The 22964-nt window shown below is 38.0% G+C and overlaps 1 protein-coding gene across 8 annotated transcripts in view; it reads right to left on the reverse strand.

Annotated features, from left to right (window-relative positions):
- The window catches only part of DENND1A (DENN domain containing 1A), a 520849-nt gene that overhangs the window by 467388 nt on the left and 30497 nt on the right, over nt 1–22964 (reverse strand). For 7 of the 8 annotated variants that reach the window (XM_043469511.1, XM_043469514.1, XM_043469510.1 and 4 more), the window contains exon 2: nt 9449–9519. In XM_043469511.1, coding sequence (XP_043325446.1) covers nt 9449–9519 — 71 coding nt within the window. Of the gene's footprint in view, nt 1–9448; nt 9540–22964 lie in introns of those variants that run through there. The other variant, XM_043469513.1, reaches the window with a different exon arrangement.

Genomic DNA, 22964 nt, shown 5'->3' on the forward strand with positions numbered 1-22964 from the left:
AGATGACACCACCCTTATGGCAGAAAGTGAAGAAGAACTAAAGAGCCTCTTGATGAAAGTGAAAGAGGAGAGTGAAAAAGTTGGCTTAAAGCTCAACATTCAGAAAACTAAGATCATGGCATCTGGTCCCATCACTTCATGGCAAATAGATGGGGAAACAGTGGAAACAGTGGCTGACTTTATTTTTCTGGGCTCCAAAATCACTGCAGATGGTGACTGCAGCCATGAAATTAAAAGACCCTTACTCCTTGGAAGGAAAGTTATGACCAACCTAGATAGCATATTAAAAAGCAGAGACATTACTTTGCCAACGAAGGTCCGTCTAGTCAAGGCTATGGTTTTCCCAGTTGTCATGTATGGATGTTAGAGTTGGACTATAGAGAAAGCTGAGTGCTGAAGAATTGATGCTTTTGAACTGTGGTGTTGGAGAAGACTCTTGAGAGTCCCTTGGACTGCAAGGAGATCCAACCAGTCCATCCTGAAGGAGATCAGTCCTGGGTATTCATTGGAAGGACTGATGTTGAGGCTGAAACTCCAATACTTTGGCCACCTGATGCGAAGAGCTGACTCATTTGAAAAGACCCTGATGCTGGGAAAGACTGGGGGCAAGAGGAAAAGGGGACGAAAGAGGATGAGATGGTTGGATGGCATCACCGACTCGATGGACATGGGTTTGGGTGGACTCCGAGGGTTGGTGACGGACAGGGAGGCCTGGCGTGCTGCGGTTCATGCGGTCGCAAAGAGTCGGACACAACTGAGCGACTAAACTGAACTGATATGCCAAGTACTACTCTAGATGTTAGAATAAACAAGTTCAAGAAACAATTTCTGCTTTCATGGAACCCTATTTTTCTTATCTATGCAATTGAGATGATACTTCTTATTTCATTAGGTGGTGGGCAAAAGCTTAATTGCACTGAGCTCTCACTAGGCTCACCTCTAGTTTAAAGAAACAATCATTCTAACAATCCTAAAATACAAAGCACACTGTAATTCTCAAAACTACCCCTGACTTTTTAAAGTCAGCTTGAAGAGTACAGTGAGGTAAGGTTCCACGCCTCTATCCCAAACAAGATGTTTTCTAACTGGAGTGTCAGGCACTTAGAGTTAAGAGAAATTACAAAGATTAAGCAATCCAGGTCTTTTGAGTGAGTGGTAATTTGCCCCTATTACACTGCTACAAATCAGGATCCATATCTTAACACTCTATAAAGTGTATTTAATTTTACTGGAAAATTCAGAAGAAGCAAAATAAAAGCTAAAGTAATCAAGTAATAAAATTAACAAAAAATTTTTAAAAATTTAAAAATAAAGCAAACTAAAAGCTAAAGTAAAGGCAGGAGGAGAAGGGGATGACAGAGGATAAGATGGTTGCATGGCATCGCCAACCTGATGGACATGAGTTTGAGCCAGTTCCAGGAGCTGGTGACGGACAAGGAAGCCTGGCGTGCTACAGTTCATGGGGTCACAAAGAGTGACTAAACTGAACTGAATCATGCTGAATCAAAAACAAAAAACATCGGAAAAAACAAAAACTCTAAGTCAAAGAGATACATGCACCCCAATGTTCATAGCAGCATTATTTATAATAGCCAAGATATGAAAACAACCCAAGTTCCCATCAACGGACAATTGGTTTAAGAAGATGCGGTGTACATACACAGTAGAGTACTACTTAGCTATAAAAAAAAGAATGAAATACTGCCATTTGCGGCAACATGAAGAGACCTAGAAGTGAAGTAACTCAAAAAGACAATTATTATACAATATCACTTATACATGGAATCTAAATACAGTACAAGGGAATCTATATACAAAACAAAAACAGACTTGGATATAAAAAACAAACATGGTTAGCAAAGGGGGAGCGGGGGGGATAAATGAGGAATACGCAATTAACAGATACAAGCTACTATATGTAAAACAAATAAACAACAAGGATTTACTATATGGCACAAGGACCAATTTTCAATACCTTGTAATAATCTATAATGGAAAATAATCTGAAAACACACACACATATATACACAAACATACAACTGACTCACTTTGCTATACCCCTGAAAATAACAATTTTATAAATCAACTAAATTTCAATTTTAAAAAAAGAAATTTGCATCTTTCATGAATGAAAACTGTCTCTCCCCTTATTTTCTCTATAAGCCTGATTTTTCTTCTCCTATATATCTGATTTCCTTACTGCATGTGCAGGTCATACTAGACAGCTATTTTGGGGAAGATGTCACAGGAATGAAGTTAAAGTCCTGATTCTACTACTTGTGGCTGTCCAACTTGGACAAATACATTAAACTCTTTGAGCCTCAGTTTCCTCAAAAGTAAGACTCATCTTAGAGGGTTAGTCAAGGTTTAAAAAGGAATAATACAAATAACTGGGACATAATAAGGACTCAATGAATGTTAGCTATTTTATCACCATTCTTTAAAAGTTTGCTGTGATTTATTATCCTATTATTATTGAAAACAAGAAGATGATAAATTTTGTTAATGCCTCTAAGAATATTTTAATTTGAGGGAAAACAACTCTCAGAAAGGCTTTTTTCCTCCTCTTCATCTTTTAAAGAATTAGCATAAATTGTTTATTTTTCAAGTCAATTTTTTAAAAATAGCTAATGATGATCATACACTGATCACAGGCAAAGATCCCAGAATCAGATTCCTATAAATGAAAGCTTAAGAACAACAAATCTGGTTCTCAATCATTTTAAGTGGGCCAAGACTCAGTTTTCTTCATGAAACTGCTAATACAGAAATGTGAACAAATACTTAGGAGAGATTTGAAAGCCAGATGTTTTGTTTCATTTTGTTTTTTAAGGTTACTGCTCAACTCCACGGTAGCTGAAAAACTCAGTCAACCAAAGCATCATATCTTAAGCCTTCTTTTCACAGATTTCTCACAACAGTTTCTCAACTTGACTATCTACTTCTTTTTAAAAAGTGGCCATTGACAAATGCATTAAAAACACTGGGAGGAGAGCAGACAGAGGGAGGCTGGTCTGGGAACAGCCTTGAGAATCTCGTGCGGGCCACTCCCAGTGTGAAGTGGGAGTGCCCAAGAAGAGTGCTTACAACAGGTTCAGAGATGCCAGCTGTAATGAGACACTTGTGTCTGAAATGAATTCCAGAGTGTCAGCATGGTCAGTACCATCTGATCATGGGACTGGGCAGGCTCGTCTCTCTTGCAAGAGCATCCTTTTCCGAGACCTTCAGTCAGATAGACTGAACTCAGCTCTGGGAACTTTCACAACTGGAGATGACTGTATTCCTATTCTGGGATGCCTATGTAAGGTGGGTTCTTGAACAAATAGACAAACTGGAGAACACAGAATGAAACCAGCAGAAAAAGGCACTAAAAAATTAAGAACAAAGTAGATCAACGATCTACTCAAAATGATCTAACTTCTTTTTCTAAACATTAAAACCACATACCTAAATAACAAGATTATACACAAGAGATATTCACTGGCATTATTTACAACAGGAGAACCCTGGAACCAATCTAAAGATGTAATTATCAGTAAATATAGCACATAGATATGATGTCATAATTTATAGCAACTAAATTGATTTTTACAAAGCTATATTAATAATTTTAGGAAAAGTTTAATGATTCAAAGGAGAACAAGAAAAACACGTATGTAACGTAAGTTGGGGGGAGTTTACATATTTATACACAAGGCTATAAGAAAACAAATCAAAACATTAGTTATTACTGAGTGATAATTTTTCTCTTCTTTATAATTTTTCAAAATTTTACATGTGGTCAAAAACTAGTATGAAAACCAGCTACTAAAATTTTAAAGATAAATAGAAAAAATATGCACTATGATAATCTGCTAATACATACTCAAATAAGTGGAAAATTTTGTATATTTTTTTTTTTTACAATGAGAACATACTATATTACAGTATAAGAAAAATCGTAAGAATGAAACTCTCACAGAAATTTATAGAACAAAACCTATACTGACTCCTCCAATTAAAGACCCATAAAGTACTTTCAGTGCTCTCTAACCCACCTTCTCACAGCAGGGAATTAATCCCTCTGGGGGATGCAAACAAACTTCAAAGAGAAGATTATGCCCAGACACTAGTACTGTATAGCATAAGGTTTATACCAAAGTTTATTCAGATATTTTGGCAGAGATCAGAGATGCAGATCCAAGAAACAAAGACTAATTTTAAGACAGATTCTTTACAGTCATCTAAATGGCAAAAATAATGCATTAAATAGTATCTGAAAAAGGCAAATATAAGTTGTGTTAGAAAAAAGAAAGGTTGTAGAAGTAAACAAAAGTTATCTAAAATCAAGTATTAGACAGCTTATTCACTGGTATTAGCAACTGGGAAACCTTACGAATTCCCAAACAAAGTAAGCGGTACCGTGAGTTCAGCGTGTGTACCCAAATTTTATTTGCGCAAACTTTGGGAGAAGGTACCACTCAGTGTCATAAGCCTGGATGCAATATCTAAGTAGAACGGACAAATTACACGTCTCTTCCATAGATGTCATGGGATGCTCTTCAGAGCACAGAACACATGACAGTTAACAACACCTTCACTAGTTCAGACGTGAAAAATAATCGATGGGAAAAAGAACTGTCTTTAACATCTAATAATATTTCTTACTGATCTTTCTCACATTTGTCATCCTTTTATTGTGAGGTAATTTTTTAGGTGTTACTTAGAAGTACCTGACCATTTTATAAAAACATGTTTTATGTAGAAGAACAGCATATTTTAGTAATTTGGCTTTATTTAGTTTCCCAATTTTTAAAAATTATGGATAAGGAATCAAGTTTAGGTTTAGCTTTTCTGGATATTAATCATCTAATAGAAAATTAAAATACTTGACATATTAAAGAATGTGGAAGACAAAACTATAAGTTTCTTGGAAGAAAATATAGGATAATGGCTTCATATCCATAGAGTAGGAAAATATCAATAAACTGTAGGTATGAAAATCAAGAAGTTCTGACCAAAGATATCAGACAGTGAAAGACAAACTATAGAGTAGGAGACAATATCTACAACCCACTTGATCAGATAACATACATAATGTACAAACAGTTTCTTATGAAACAACACGGAAAAGACAGAAAAAATTTAAAAATGAGTAAGCCTGGAACAGGCACTTTAAAAATGAAGATATTTTAAGAGGTCAATAGTGTATGAAAAGGTGCTCATAGTGTATGAAAAGGTGCTCAATCTCGTTAGTCACCAGAAAAATATACAAATAACAATGAGGAGATACTACTATACAACTATCAGGTTGGAAAAAAACAACAAATCTAATTGTATTAAGGACTGTAAAGATGTTGAACAACAAAGACCAAACACTGCTGGAAGTAGTATAGACAAGCAAGATCAACTTTGAAAAACAGGTTAGCGTGATCCAGTAATCAAGTATGGTATATATCCTATGTATATGTTTACATGCACCAGGATTTATGTATTGATATAAAGATCGCAGCCACATTGCTTGTAATAGCCAAAAATTGCAAACAACTTCAAGTTCTTTCAACAGTAGAATAAACTGTGCTATAATCTTAAAGTGTACTACACTGCAATGAAAATAAATGACTACAGTACACAGAGCAACACAGAGGACCCTTATAGACTTGAGCAAAAAAGCAGCAAAACTACATACAGAATAATTCTATAAAATTCAGAAACAGGATTACTAAATTAAATTTTTCAAGGAGGTAAAGTTATATGGTAAAACTACAAAGAAAAACAAAGAAATGAGTATCATAAAAGTCAGGCTAGTAGCTACCTTTGGAAAAAGGGAGGCAGGGACTTCTGGGGCGCTGGCCAGCCCCACCTCTAACATTCACAGGGCCTAGACCTAGGCAAGAGTACAAACTGAGGTCCACAAACCATATGTCTAAACATTTCAAAGATATGAAATAAGCTAACCAACTATTAAATAAAATATGTTCCATTTTCCTATCATAAGTACTTGGAAGGCTAGATTCACACTGAGAATTCTTGAATTCCTGAGAGTTCTACGTAGGAACATGGTTCACGTAAAACTGGCCATTGGCCATCTCTCCCTTTTCCATCCCACAGTGCCAGGAACCTCACACAAAGGGATGCAATCACCTCCACTCCCATGTCCAAGCTCCATGCCATCCCCTACTCCCCACAAACAGATACCCTGAGGCCACCCTTTGGGTCTAGGGGTGTGTACACCAGCAGCCAGTCGACCCTCAGGACAGACCCCAGGGAAGACTCAGACTCTGGAAATAAGCCTGGGGCCACTGGGTCAAGAAATTCTTAGATGTGAGGTACTCACAGCTTGTCTAGGATGGAAGGATTCATGATCTAAGCAAGCATGTCCCACAGACCCTACATACTCCTTGCCTTAAAAGGGCACTTCAGAAGAGGGCCAAAGCACAGGTCAAGGGCAGGAGTTCTCTTGACAGGACCAGAATTTCCTTAGAACCAGGCAGTATTATTATGTCTTCACCCAGATAACAGTAACAAAGATACTCACTCTGTAACTATTAAACTGTTCGCAAAGGTTTTATGTATTTTTTCCCACAAATAATGGAATAGACATCACATCTCTGCTGATATGATACACGTTGAGAAGGACACATATGATATTTGAAATACTTCTATCCAAAATCCACAACCTGAATCTAATCATGAGGATACAATCAGATTCAAACCCAGGGACTTTCTACAAAACAAGACACCTAGGTTCTTCAGAAACATGACATAAAGATTAAAAAGGGGAGGAAGGGATTGCAAAACTATTCCAGACTGAAAGAAACTAAACACAGGAAAAAAAAAGGAAAAAAAAGAAACTAAACAGCTGTGAAAACTAAATGGATTACATGATCCTGAATCGGATTCTGGATCACAGAGGGGAAGTGCTGTATTATTATTATATATACTACATATATTATATATATTATTATATATTATATATATTATTATATATTATTGGGACAACTGATTAAATATGGACAAAAGACACTAACTTTCTTATTTCAGTAATGGGACTACAGTTATTTAAGAAAATGCCCTTATTCTTAGGAGATACATTCTAAAGTATTTAAGGGTGAAGGGTCACAATGTCTGCAACTTATTCTCAAAATGTTTAGCAAAAAAATACAGTGATCAAGCAAAGAAGGCGAAACAGTAACAACTGATGACTCTAAAGAAGGCAAGTATACACTTAACTACTCCTGTAACTTATCTTTTAAAATATTTTCAAAATTTTAAGTTTTTAAAAAGTAAACTAAAGGGATTAAATGAGACAAGAGTCACCTACAGGGAAAGGAATTAGATAACTGGGAGAAGAGGATATGGTAAAGACTTTCATTTTGTATACTCTTCCGTCTTATTTGTACTCAAACTTTGTTCATATTCCCCAAAAAAATTCATTTTAACTTTGGGAGGAAATAACTATAGCACTGAAAAGTGGAGCATTAGCAACTGTAGAAATAAGACAAATTTTGTCCCTAAATCTATCAAATCACAGCCATCACCAACTAGTTGCTCTGTCAAGGAGGTTCACAGAGGCACCACAGCTCGAACACCTAGTATCAGCTACCTCCCCTCTCAATCCAGTAGTTTGCACAGTAAGAGGCATAACTTAAGATGAATATTAACATTCTAGCTCCAGAATGACTATAAGTTTATAACATGTCTCATTAATTCAGAAAGTGAAGCACCCAGGGATTGAACCCAGATCTCCCACAGTGCAGGCAGATTCTTTACTGTCTGAGCCACCAGAGAAGCCCAGGGATACTGGAGTGGGTAACCTATCCCTTCTCCAGGGGATCTTCCTGACCCAGGAATCAAACAGGGGTCTCCTGCATTGTGGATGGATTTTTTACAAGCTGAGCTATCAGGAAAGCCCCAATAAGTTTATCACATATCTCATTAATTCAGAAAGTGAAGCTCACACAGTTTTCACTTTTGATATTGAGAAATGCATTTAAGAAATGCTGGTGACATTGTGCAAAGCCCTGGAGATGCCATGGAGAGATGTGTGTAACATGGTCACTGTCCTCCAGAAGGCAACTTAGCAGAGTGAAGAGGACTTGAACCAAAAGCCCTTGCTATTCCACACAGTAGCTATATGATCTTGGTAAGTTATCTGACCTCTCAGATGCTGTTTTCTCATAGGCATAATGGAGATGCCATCCAACTATCTTTAAGAGTTGTAAGAACTGACTAGGTACATCAAGCATGTAGGACAACAGAACAATAGATACTCATCAAAAGGTAACTATTTTATGAGCATTACAATCTAATTAAAATAATGAAGTAGAAAATATGCCCAAGGTTGTACAGCCAATTATAGGCATAACTACCATTGGAATCCTGATTACTCCAAGTTTCTAATCCAAATAAATTCATTCTTCATAAACACCAAATAAATATACACAACTGCTGTTGTGTAGACCAAGAGATGCTCCCTAATATATCTTTGGCAAACACATCACTCTCTTCAGTTCAGTTCAGTCGCTCAGTTGTGTCTGACTCTTTGCAACCCCATGAATTGCACCATGCCAGGCCTCCCTGTCCATCACCAACTCCCGGAGTTTACTCAAACTCATGCCCATCGAGTCAGTGATGCCATCCAGCCATCTCATCCTCTGTTGTCCCCTTCCCCTCCTGCCCCCAGTCCCTCCCAGCATCAGGGTCTTTTCCAGTGAGTCAGCTCTTCGCATGAGGTGGTCAAAGCATTGGAGTTTCAGCTTCAGCATCAGTCATTCCAATGAACACCCAGGACTGATCTCCTTCAGGATGGACTGGTTGGATCTCCTTGCAGTCTAAGGGACTCTCAAGAGTCTTCTCCAACTCTCTTAGGCACCAAGAAAAAGAACACTAGGCCAGAAGGTGATTTTTGCTCATTAACCAGGAAGGATTTTAGGTCAAGAAGTGATTTACTCAGCCTGAACAAGATACTCTAATCTTATCCAAGACCCTGTTGTCCAGGAATACATGTCCAAATTAGTCCAAAAGCTAAAGTCAGAGGAGGTGTTTAACTAATTTTCAACCTCTTTTTTAACCAGCTGACATAAAATTTACTGAATTAAATCTATTTCAAACATCTATTCCCAGTTCAGTGGCAGAGATTTCCCTTTATATTATTTTATAACCTAATTCTAAACCCTCCTTATTAGTAAGGTGAAAATATTTCATACTAAAATGTTGACTTCCAGGTATCTCTGAAAGATGCAAACTAAAACCCAATGGTTACAATGAATAAAGCCATAATTCAAGGCTGTTAAAGCAATGACTCTTAAATTGTTTCCTAGGATGATGTTGGCACAGATAAAAGGGAAAGACACTTAAACACACTTAAAGATAAATAACAGTTTAGAATATTCACATATTATCTGATGTGCATGGCTATCTCACACAATAAACAAACATGCCATATCATAATGAAACATGCAAATACCTGAAAGAGTGCCACCTGTCCTAGGATAGGCCACTTCAACATACACTTCAAATGTGGTCTCTGGGTTTTGCCTACAAAAGAAACAGACCATGATTACTGACAAGGACTAAGGCAGCATGATACAGAATATGCAGGCTGTGGTACAGGGCAAACCTTAATTAAAATCATTAGCTCTGCAACTTAATGGCCGTGGAACTTTGGACAAGTTACTCAACTTCTCTGAGCCATAGCCTTCCTAATCTATAAAATGAAAATACCTAAGCAGAATTATTATTGTGAAACATAAAGAAAACAAACAAAAATTGCCTAGATACAATGTCTAGCACATAATAGGTTAGCTGTTGTTATGAATTTACAGATGTCATATTTCCCATTTATACAGCTGGGTCTCCAAAACCAAAAGAAAAATTTTGAGGAAATTCAAACCAAGGCAACACTAGCACAATGTAACGTGCTTCCCTCATACTCCAGGATAAAATATTCAGGTGATGACATTAACTTGCTTACTTACAGGTGTTAAAGACTCAAGAGAAACAGTATCCTATCTCATTAGGCTATTATGAAGACAGGATGCTAATCTAAAATTTAAGATACTGTTTCCTCACAGGCGGGGCGGGGGAAGGGGCTTCCCCTGCATTGGCAATGGCAAGTATATGAATGTTCATTATTATATCCTTTTACCTTTTTATGTCATGAATATTTCATATTAAGTTTTAAAAAGATCACAGCACTAACAAAATGTTAACAGTTGTTCATTCTGAGTGACAAGAACATCGGGGTTATATTATCTTTGTATTTTCTCTTTTCTCTTTGATTCTAAAACTACAATAAAAAGATTATTTCCAGATTGCAAGAAAATCATTTAGCAGAACAAAATGTTACACATTCAAATGTCTATGACTGAATTCTATTTTAAACCTGACAAAAACCTCAGAGAAGAAACTTTGAGTTGCCTAATCAGATCTAAGGGAATTGCCATCAACTAAATACCTTGAATTTGCCCAGCAGATTCCACTTTCCAAAATAACTATCTCATTTACCTCTTTTCATCCTCATCATAATTTTATAAGGTAGGTGAATCAGTCATCATCCTCACCATACAGGTGAGGAATCTAAAGCAGAGAGAGTCTAAATGACTTGGTAGTCTCACAACTAGTTAGAAACACAGCCAGAACTACAACTCAGACCTCCAGGCACTCAAATTCTGGGTTTCACTGATTCTAAGATGAAATTTTTCTCCCTCATTTTCCCATGTTTTACAATCTATTGCATCTTACAAGTCTAAATGGCAATTTTTCTTTCTTAGTAGTACATATAATAACAGTGCATCTTATAAATAATGGCATCTTAGACTCAATATTGTAATACTCCCTCCAAATCCTCAGGAGTAGTTGCCAATCAGGGATCTACTATTTCTCTTGTGAAGAACCATCATTTCCTTACTGAAGAGAAATTTCAAATGTGCTTTAAATAAGTACCTACAGTGAAAAGAGTTGCCTGCTCTAAAATTCAAGGGATTTAAATATACCTTTGTCACATATAATTTTTAAATTAGACAATAAGTCAGAGTATCTTAACTAAAAGAAAACTCATGTTTTAAGAAAGCTATTTAAAAAGGCTTTTGAACTTTTTTTCCCCCCTGCAAGAGGGTACAAAAAGACCAACAAGGTCAGCATCCCATGGTCACCAAAACATTTGTGGAAAACACCATATGGAACATCCCTTGATTCAAATGATCTAAAAGTAGAGGGTTTGTTGAAAGAAAGGAATATTCTAAGTTCATCTGAAGAGCACCAAGATTCCCTCTAAAACCTAGAAATATCTTTAAGCCTGTTTTGCAACTGGCTGAATTTCATCTCAGAATTTCATTCCTCTGGATTAAGATAACGGCTTTCAAAGTGTGTTCTGCGGGACCCTAGGACTCCATGGAGATTCCTCAAAGATTCCACGCATTTTTTTAACCCAAATGTCCACTTTTAAGTTTATTTTTCTCTATTTAAAAAGCTGAAAGGAACAAACATGAGCATGCAAAGGTGTTACATACCAAATTTGTTTTTTTTAACACTGGAGCATTAACTTGTGCCACTAACTTAAGGTGGTTTGTACAGATCTGCTGTCTAACTGAAGAACATTCTAATGTTGTCTAAACTATCTCTGCTTCTTCTCCCTTTCTCTTCAACCCTTCAACCAGGCTTCTGAACTCACCACACCACCAAAACAACTTGTCATGATCATCAATGTCCTCCCCATCGCTAAAATGTGCCAAAATGGTCAATCTCAAATGCTTGTCTTAACCTCTCAGCAGCATTTGACACAGCTGAATGATTTGCCCTCCTTCTCCAAACACTTTCTTCACATGCCTGCCAGGACATCACTCTCTAGTGGTATTCTTCCTGCGTTACTGGCTGCTCCTTTGCTGATTCCTTCTCAGAGAAACTCTCTTACCCTCGAACTTAGTGCTAGACCTCTTCCTGCCTACACTCATTATCTAAATGATCTCATTCAGTCTCATGGTATTAATTACCAGGCAAATGCTGATAAGCTCCAAAGTCCTGTCTCCAACCTGACTTCTTCCCTGACCCTAGATTCCCTCATCCAACTGCCTGCTCAACATCCCTATCTGGATCTTTAAGAAGAATTTCTAATTTAACAAATGGCACTTTTCTTCCTCAAACCTGCACTTCCTGATATCCAGTTACGCAGGCAAAAAAAAAAACAACAACAAACAAAAAACACCAAATCTGGTATCATCCTTCAGTCCTGTTTTATATGCCAAATCAATCAAACAAAGTATGTTGATTTAATCATCAAAATATACCCAGAATCTCAATGAGTCTCACCATCCCCAACCTACCATCCTTGATAGATCATCAACATTTTATCTCAATTACCGTAATACCTTAACTGGTCTCACTGCCTTCTCCCTACCTTCCTACAGTCAGATTTCAATTCAGTGGCTGATAATCCTTTTATTAATCCTTTTATTTAGCAGTCCTCTGCTCAAAACCTCCCCAAAACTTCCCATACCATTCAAAGTAAAAACCAAAGTCTTAGTTCTGTAGATAGATGGTGGTGATGGTTGTACAACAATGAGAGTACTGAATATCACTGAACCATACACTTAAAAATGGAAAACAGACTTGTAGATATGGGGTGGCGGGGCGGGGGAGAGGGTGGGAGGAATACAAAGAGTAGCATGGAAATGTATACACTACCATATGCAAAATAGATCAGTTCAGTTAAGTTCAGTCGCTCAGTCATGTCCGACTCTTTGCGACCCCATGAATCGCAGCACGCCAGGCCTCCCTGGCCATCATCAACTCCCAGAGTTTACTCAAACTCATGCCCATCGAGTCGGTGATGCATCCAGCCATCTCATCCTCTGTCATCACCTTCTCCTCCTGCCCCCAATCTCTCCCAGCATCAGGGTCTTTTCAAATGAGTCAACTCTTCACATGAGATGGCCAAAGTATTGGAGTTTCAGCTTCATCATCAGTCCTTCCATGAACACCCAGGACTTATCTCCTTTAGGATGGACTGGTTGGATCTCCTTGCAGTCCAAGGGACTCTCAAGAGTCTTCTCCAACACCAAAGTTCAAAAGCATCAATTTTTCAGCGCTCAGCTTTCTTCACAGTCCAACTCTCACAACCATACATGACCACTGGAAAAACCATAGCCTTGACCAGACAGACCTTTGTTGGCAAAGTAATGTCTCTGCTTTTTAATATGCTATCTAGGTTGGTCATAACTTTCCTTCCAAGGAGTAAGCGTCTTTTAATTTCATGGCTGCAGTCACCATCTGCAATGATTTTGGAGCCCAAAAAAATAAAGTCTGATACTGTTTCCACTGTCTCCCCATCTATTTCCCATGAGGTGATGGGACCAGAAGCCATGATCTTAGTTTTCTGAATGTTGAGCTTTAAGCCAACTTTTTCACTCTCCTCTTTCACTTTCATCGAGGCCTTTTAGTTCCTCTTCACTTTCTGCCATAAGGGTGGCAAAATAGATAGCCAGTGGGAATTTGCTACATGACTCAGAGAGCTCAAACAGGTACTCTGTGACAACCCCAAGAGGTGGGATAGGGTGCAAGGTAGGAGGGAGGGGACATATGTATACCTATAGCTGACTCATGTTGAAGCATGGTAGAAACCAACACAATATTATAAAGCAATTATTCTTTAATTAAAAATAAATTTCTTTAAAAAAGAAAATCAAATACAAAAAAAAATGTGTTAGGCTGATAAATTTTATGTTATATGCATTTTATTATAATAAAAAAAAAAAAAATGAGGAGGGATAAAGTCCTTACAAGGTCCTACATGATCTGGCCTCTACCTATCTCCAATTTCATTTCAGACTTCTCTCCTCTTGCCCACTGCATTCTAGCCACACTGGCCTTCTGTCTGCCCCTCAACACACCTAATTCATTTCTACCTTGTGGCCTTTTGCACTGATCATCAATAGATGGCTCTTCCTGTCATTCAAAATACAACTTATACCTGACCTCCTCAAAAAGTCTTCCCCAACACACTCTCTACCACTGAATTTTAATTCTACACATCACGGCAATCACAACCTTGTTTCTCTCCTATAAATGTAAACTGCAGGAGAGCAGGCATTGTTGTCTGTCATACCCACGAGTGTTTCCCAGGCACCTAAACAGTCCCTGGCACACAGCCAGAATCAATATTGAAAAGGAATAAAGGAAGTACAGGCTAGCCTTCCCGGAGTCTAAAAAACTTCAATAAATGATAGGAGTACTCAAACTTCAGCACATTAAAAGATGAGATTTCAAGCCCCATCTCCAGGGTATCTGGGGCAGGACCCAAGAGTTGGCATTTCCAATAAGTACCCAGATAATAGTGATGCTACTGAAGTAGTGATCACAGCTTAAGAACCACTGGTCTAGTTAAATGGAACTCTTCATCTAAATAATTAGTATATACAACATAAAATAAACATAAGATGTACCTCAATAATCCATTTCAACAGTGCTTTTGCAATAAAAGATTTCAAAGGAAAAAAGTATTTGTGGAAACAATGCAGCTAACTTCTCTTCTACTGTTACCCATAGTCATTGCCTCATTCTAATGAATTATAAACCTACCTAACTTTCTTACTCAGTTCAAATAGCTGCCAGAGTTCTATTACATGGAGCCAAAGATTATGACAGTTTCTTCAGGGGAAAAAAAAAAATGCTGACTACCACACTAAAAACAAACCAGACTATATATGTTATTGTCATACTTATCCATGATCATTTACATGTTGTACTGTAGAAGTAGTAGTGATTCATGTTGTGACAAGTTAAATAACATACCAAGCAATATATATAAGGGCCACTGAAGCCAATGAAGATAGAAGCATTTTCTACTTCTCTACAAATCAAAAAATTAATTTTTAAGTTTCTCCTCTAAATGCAAATGACCAAGAGACTTAATATTTTCATTAAACCATTAATACAATAACAATTTCCAGAGACTCTGTGGAACTACCTTGAGACTACTTACTTCCTCCATTACTCTCTAAGATTCTTAATATATTTTCAAATCCTTTGGACTGAAAATCCAATTTCTGTCCTAGTAACACTCCTGCCAATTCAGTACATGTAATGATGCTAAGGATACCATGTTCTGAGCCACTTTCCAATACAGACCCAAGATTTCCTAGAGCACATCGTATCTTAACATATTACCATGAAAATGTCCTGCTTCTGCCATGATATCCCATCATCAATTGCCTCACACTCCTATACCTCCATGACCTGGAACTCTGCCCATCAGCCAAGCTCTTTTTTTTTTTTGCCATCCACCCTTTCCTCACGTGGTCTTTCACCCTAAGATCCAGCCATAGGGAACTACTTGTAGCTCTCTGAACAAACCATGCTCCAATTCTCTAGTGACAATATCATTACCATATCACTACTTGTACCTACTGTTTCATATGTGCAAAGCACGACTATATGATTAAGCACTTTACATGCATTATCTCAGTTAATCTTCAACAACCCAATAAGTGTTATTACCCCCGCTTTAGAGATGAGGACCCTGAAACTCAGAAGATAAACTAGCCAAAGTCAAAGCAAGGAAATGGCAGAATCAGCATGGATCACCCAAAAGCACTAACCGCTTTGCAATTCTACCTTATTCAGCTGCTCTTCTGCAAAGAACTGTCTTTCTAGTCTTTTCCACTTGACAAATTCATTCATCAAGCCTTAGCTCAGGCATTTCCTCCTCTTTGGGAAGCCTTCTCAACCCCCCACCCTCACATCCTAGACTGAGTTAAGTGCCTCTTCTCTGTGCTCCCATCTCTGTGCAAATGTTATTGCACTTCCACATTTTTGCAGCTCTAACACATCTGACCCTGATGCAATTACAATTACCTGGGGAGCTTTTAAAAGTCCTGAGGCTCAGACCACACCCCAGAACAATTAAATCAGAATCTCCAGGCATTGTTGTGTTTTTTTTTTAAACCTCCCCAACTTATCCCAATGTGTAACCAGGAGAACCACCACTGTGCCTCTAATTAAGTATCTGTCTTCCCCACTAGACTGGGAGCTCCTTGAGGGCACCAACTGTCTTCTCATATTCCTAGTCATAAACCTGGCACAATAAAAGTTTGATGAATGAGTTTTCCTCCAACATCTGACACAGAGTTTCTAGTTCCCAATAACTGTTTCTCTTTCTCTAACAAGAAGTATGCTACTGAATATGCCCTGCTTACACCTGATTGTTATTCTTTAAAGATGTTTTCCTCTGGAGTCAAAGGTATCAATAAGTCACACCTGCTGACAACAGTCTCCACTCTTAAATACGAAAAAATGACATACAAGCAGTTAAAATGTGTTTGAAGGAAGGGAGGTCTGCTCAGTTCTTGCCTCTGGGAGAATGAAGACTGAGAGTAAGCCAAGAGAGCATTCTTATTCAATACCACACTTTTCTGAACATGACTCTCGGCGATGCCCTGGAAGGGCCATGCTCAGTGCTCAGGGCCATGTCATCAACACGATTAAGTACACTCAGCTTGAAGTCATGAAACAGACAAAAGCTCTGACAATATTCAGGCAGCAGGAAAGCTGGTTTTTTTCTTTAAAAAGCATCATGCTATTGATCACTCTGCTGGACCATCAGCTTTCAATTAGGACCTACTTTTCTTCGATTACAACATATTATGAGATTAGGAGAAAAATGTAACACTAACTCCCCAGAAGATGAATCTTTGCTATATAATGTAACCATGCCTTAATGCTAGGCCCTCATACCTTTAAGTGTTATTTAGAAGTACTAAATGAGACACACACAGTACTGGGACCCCTTATTTAACAGCTATCAGATCTTCACACCAGTTAGTATTCTAAAGCAAAACAGCAGCCTATTTTTCTATGGACTAGGGTAAAACTTCAGCACACTGTCTCCTTAGTTACAAACTGATATGCTGAGGGGGCTGAGGTATTTCAAAATTCATACCAACTGACCTGTCTTAAAGTTGACAACACGGTCAAAAGAAACTGTATACACTTCAGAATGTGCTAGCAAACATCACCTAATAAACATTGATTCCTTTAAGCTAGATAAACACACAACAAGGTAGTGTTAATATTTCCAACAAGTCTCCATTTGTTTCAATAGCCTCTGAAATTAAAGCTGTTTTTCCAGGCTGAAAATGCTGTATCAAAGGGTGCTTTCTAACCCATAACAAGTTAATGCCTCCATAGAAGAACGCTGTCATTGTCGAGACTTGTCAGAAAATGATTAACTTAGTCATATAATTATACAAACATGTCATTTCAAGATTTTGCACTTAACTTTTCATTTCTAATAATGTTCTCAGGATCAGATTAATAAAGATACACAGATACTGCTGTGAGAGGAGTTACAAAGTTTTACCTTACTCATTGATTCCTATGGAAAGATTCTTATACCACGATGTGCAAAGCAAGTAAACTCGAAGAAGTAAAGCTGGATCCCGAGAAGACAGAGCCCATGCGCCCCTCCACAATGTACAGTACTCCATGCACTTTTAATAAGTTCTTCCCTGTGCTGAGCAACAGTGCAAAATCTAGACTCTCCAATCATATACATAGCATCAGCAAAGATGGCATCCATTTCCTTATCAATAAGTACCTTTGCCATTAAAAATCTTTTTAAAAGCCTCCCCTAAGTTTTCTTCTGCTCTTTCTGAACAATTTACTCCTAAAACTATCATGTGGGCAGAGCAGGGAAGATGCCCACATTGGCAATGGCTCAGCATGAGATGTTAAAGCCTGAGCACGGTGAGGAAAATGTCTCTACAGAGGGGTGACTGGACAAGTGACATCAGATCATGAGCAAGGCCCACACTGGGAGGTGGCCTGGCCAATATAATGTCAAATCAGAATGAATGAAGAAGGCATCTGCTGAGGGGAAGCGCCCTGGGATGGGAAGCTCGAACCTGAGTGGGGGTGAAAAGAGCATCAGTGCTCAAGGGCAGCAACAACCAGGATGTTAAAATACAAGCAGAGCGTGAACGGTGTGCCCCATGGAGGGACAGTCCAGTATGAGTGTCAGAGCCCAAGAGGGTGAGGAGCATGTCCAAGCAGAGGACCCTAGAGACAGGTGGGGAGCCAGAGCAGGGATGAGGAGGCTGACTACGTGGGGGTCAGAGGAGACTTGCCCAGCATATTGGGGATTCAGAGGGCATTTGGGGCATCCACAGGGCAGTGGGACAGCAAAAGTGAAAGTGTTAGTCGCTCAGTCGTTCCCAACTGTGACCCCATGGACTGTAGCCGAATGCCAGGCTCTTTTGTCCATGGGATTCTCCAGGCAAGAACACTGGAGTGGGTTGCCATTTCCTTCTCCAGGGGATCTTCCCAACCTAGGGACTGAACCTGGGTTTCCTGCACTGCAGGCAGATTCTTTACTTTCTGAGTCACCAGGGAAACCCCAGTGGGAGAGCAGGATCATGTCAAACCATGGACCTAGGCACTGTGACCCCAGGAAAGCAGGTGAATGAGGAGAGCATCCACATAGGGCAGAAGGTGATGGAGAAGCACACTCAATGCAAGTCCAAGACCAGTAAGACATGCCAAGTTTCTCACAGTTCCAACTACCGAAAACTAGAATGAACTCTGTGGAGTTGGATTTAAATTGGAGGTATTAGTGTGAACTCAAGGTTTTCAATAAATGTATAATAGAGAACTGTAAATATAACCTGACTAATACACACATACTTCCTGGGTCTGTCTACTGAAAAGGCCTTGGCAGGAACAACACCAATAGCAATGAACATTTCCAGTAACCAGACCTTGGCTTCTAAATACAACCATCCTCTAAAAGGAACCAGGGGTCCTTGAAGAAATACTGGATTCCAGGGCTGGGGCAGAGAAAGTACAGGATGAGACTGCAACATCTTATTGTACTAGAAAAAGAAGCTCTCAAAGAATGATGGGGAGATGTCTAAAGGAGACAAGAGACAGCTTTATAAGGCTCCCACTGCCAGTCTAGGTAAGGTGAGCATCAAAATCAATAAGGATATTGACAGATTATTAACCAATCAAACAAACAGAAAACCACAACACCCCATTGATGAAAATGAGTAAATTGACAATTTAATGAGAAATGGAGTATTTACGTAGTTTTAAAGTATCTTCCCACAAAATCTTTACTAATTGCAATGACAAAGTAACTTTTCAGTGTAAAACTTTGGCAAAGACTACCTAACCAAGTCATTAAAGTGATCACCATCAGGAATGGACAAATGACTAGAATGCAAAGAGAGGAGCACACTAACACGCGCATGATATTCCTGTCCAAGATGTTTAACCTGAAGCTAATCTTGAGGAGACATCAGACAAACTTATTGAGGGACCGTCTAAAAAATATTTGACCTGTGATCTTCAAAAGTGTCAGGGTCATGAAAAATCAAGAGAAGACTGAAGATCTCTTCCAGACTGAAGGAAACTAAAGAGACAGGACAAATAAATGCAACGTGTGACTCTGAACTGGATCGTTTTGGTGTAAGGAATGTTACTGAGACAATGACTGAAATATGAACAGTCTAATGACTAGATGTAGTAATGAATCGATGTTAATTTCCTGATTTTGGTGGTTGTATTGTGGTTATAAAGGAGAATACCCTTGTTTGTAGGAAAAGAACACTGAAGTATGCATGGGTGATGGGGTATCTGGTTTTTTTAAAGTTTTCTATATTGCCGACATTTCTGTAAGATTATGGCTGTTTTTTTTAAACGTTTTAGTAAAACAAAAACAACCATTCATTAATAGCAATTTCCCTGGCCTGTTTTTTGTTTTTTAACCAAGACTTTCTCACAAAAATGACATGTGGTTCTATGGAAAGAGCCCGAGACTAAATATCAGAGAGCTTGCGTTCCAATCCCAGCTAAATCCCTTACTCTCTGTGGGATTAGAATAAACCATTTACTGTTTCACACATCAACTTTCTCCCCCATCAAGAGATAACATTTGCACTGCCCATCTCAGGGATCAAATGAAAGAAAAATGAGAAAGTGCTTTGTGAACTAAAAGATACTAAACCAAGGTAAAGAGTATTATTTATTATAAAAAAACAGAATTGCTTCACCTTACAAATTACAGGCTTTGTAAGTAATCCAGACATTATCGTGATCTGATACTCATGCTTTCAAATACTGTTACTAAAAGCAATCCAGAAAATAAGGAACTATCCAAATAGTAGCAACAGCCTATGGAATAAATGAATTTTAAGCACAAGGGATGGGAGTTCAAATTTAACAAAAAGAATTTTAAAAATCTCCACTACAGGAAAAAATAAACACTGAACAAATGCAATGTATGAAAATCAAAAGGGTCTCCAGATACACAACTTTATCCCTCAATGGTTAATAAATACTGTGACTATTTGTATACTTTTGTAGCTACAGTGGAACTCCTACCTAAGTTTCTGTACCTGACCGTCAAAACCTTGCCAAGGTTGTGGGACAGTATTATTTTCCCTGATTAACAGAAAACAAAATCTGAGGCTAGGAAGTAGTGACATTCCAGCTGATTCCTGGTTGCCAGATTCCTAAGCCCATGACTTTTCCATGCCACCTTTTCAAAAACTACTCCCAGTTCAAAAACTATTCCCACTTTTCTGAAGTAGCAACTCATAATCCTAGACTACAGTGGAGGCACAGACCATCCCAAAGAGCTCATGAAAGCTTTACTACCTTACCAGGAAAAAAAGACTTAAATTTAATTTTTTTAACGTGTAATTTTCAAGCAGCTCATAAGGCTACTTATGGAAATAGCTTATTTCACTGATGACTTGCTTTTATGTTCTTACTCATTTAATCCTCAAGCCAAACCTATGAGAGGAAGGTTAATTACCCCATTTAAAAAGAGCAGATAGTCTGCACAAGAGCAAGCAATTTCTAAACTTTGTTAATATTTACCAGCACTTAGCTATGTGTCATATACTGTTCTAAGCAGTTTTTATGTATTACCTCATTTAATCTTCCCAACAACCTGTGAAAGAGCTACTATTATCATTCCTATTTTACAGATAAAGAAACTGAAATAAAAATAAAAACTTAATTTCCCAAGATCAACAGCTTGTAAGAGACAAAGCTAGGATCTGAAATCACAATTTTATCTATATTTAATACACACTAAAAATGCACCGAACTATAAAGTTATAGGAGTTTCTGCAACTGTATACATTTATACAATTTCTACTTCATTGATTTTTTTAATACTTTTCTTATAAGAGAAGTTATAGGTTCACAGCAAAGTTAAAAGGAAGATTAGAAAATTTCCTACATACTTACTGCCTTCACACATGTATTACCTTCCATTATCAACATCTCCCATCAGAGTTCATAACAGTTGATGAACCTACATTGATATATCATTATCACCCAAAGTTCATTGTTTACATTACAGTTCACTTCAGGTATTGTGTATTCTATGTGTTTAGACATGTATAATGACATGTATCCAGCTTTATAGCATACAGAGTATTTTCAATGACCTAAAAAGCCTCTGTGCTCCACCTATTCATCCCTCCATGCTCCTGCCCCAAACCCTAGCAAGCACCGATTTTTCTTTTTTCTATTGTCTCCATAATTTTGCCTTTTCCAAACTCTCATATAGTTGGAATTACATGTATGTAGTCTTTTCATATGCATTCTTTCACTCAGTAATATTTATTTAATATTTCTCTGTCTTTTCCTCCTCTACTCCCTTCAAAAAGCAATCTAGCCCCACTGCTAACACCTAAGGGCAACTGAAAATGTCTTCAGAACACTGAGCTCATGGTACTGAGCACTCCATGGGCAGTCGTTTGGGCCTCCCTGAGAGCTGATTATCCAAGTTCAAGGATATTCAGGAATTATAAACTGCTTTTTATTTATTTATTAGATCTACTTTTTCTCAGCACAGAGTACTAGAGAAGAGAGAGCTACATAGAAAGAACTCCAGAGACCTGCAAAGGGTCCTCCTTGAGTATACAGCTTCAGTATTGGGGTGTGTGTGTGTGTGTGTGTGTGTGTGTGTGTGTGTGTGTGTGTGTGTGTGTGTGTGTGTGTGTGTGTGTGTGTGTGTGTGTGTGTGTGTGTGTGTGTGTGTGTGTGTGTGTAAATTACTTGTGCTAGAGGAATAAATCTTAGAGATAGCCTGCTACTCACAAAGGGACAAAAATAAAGCCTGTTACCACCAACCAAGGTTAAAAAACAAAACAAAACAAACAAACCAACCCCTCATGACTCACAATGCATGAGGCAGAGAACACAGTAGGGTGTTACGTTAGCAATGGCTAATAATTATCCCCAGACCAAGTACTATTTCAGTTCTAGCTAACAAACCTTAAAAGCATGACCCAGAAGGATCAAACTCTTTCAAAGTGTCAATAGCTTAACTGACAAAACATATGAAACAACAGTTTTCAAAACATCAAGCAACATACCACAGCAATCCCTTGATATGGAAAACAAATGAGATGAGCCCACAATTGTCTCACACTACTAAACTAAGCCCAAGAATACTTATAAGAATACAAAAATACCCAGCACCTTACAAGGTACAATACACAATGCCTGGCAGTCAATAAAAAATTACCAGACATGCAAAGAATCAAGAAAAAATAACCAATAACGAAGACAAAAAAGTAACCTAGAACTGACATAAATATTAGAATTAGCAGTTGGGACATTCCAAGTTGTTATAACTGTACTCTACATGTTCAAAACGTTAGAGACATGGGAGATCTTAAAAAGAACCAAATGAATTTCTACAGACAAAAGCTACAATATAGGAGGTGAAAAATGCACTAAATAGGACTAACTACAGAGTTAACACTGTGGAAAATTAGTAAACTTAAAGATATTATTTTAAAACTTATCCAAGATCAAACAGAGAAAAAAGATCTCAAAAACAAAACAGAGGATCATGACCTGTGGGACAACTTAAAGCAGCCTCAAATATCAGGAAATGGAATTCCCAGAGAGGGACAGAAAAGATATTTGAAAAAAATAATGGCCAAAACTTTCTAAACCTGATG

Source organism: Cervus canadensis, chromosome 5 (genome assembly GCF_019320065.1).
Source record: "Cervus canadensis isolate Bull #8, Minnesota chromosome 5, ASM1932006v1, whole genome shotgun sequence".
NCBI classification, from domain to species: Eukaryota; Metazoa; Chordata; class Mammalia; order Artiodactyla; family Cervidae; genus Cervus; species Cervus canadensis.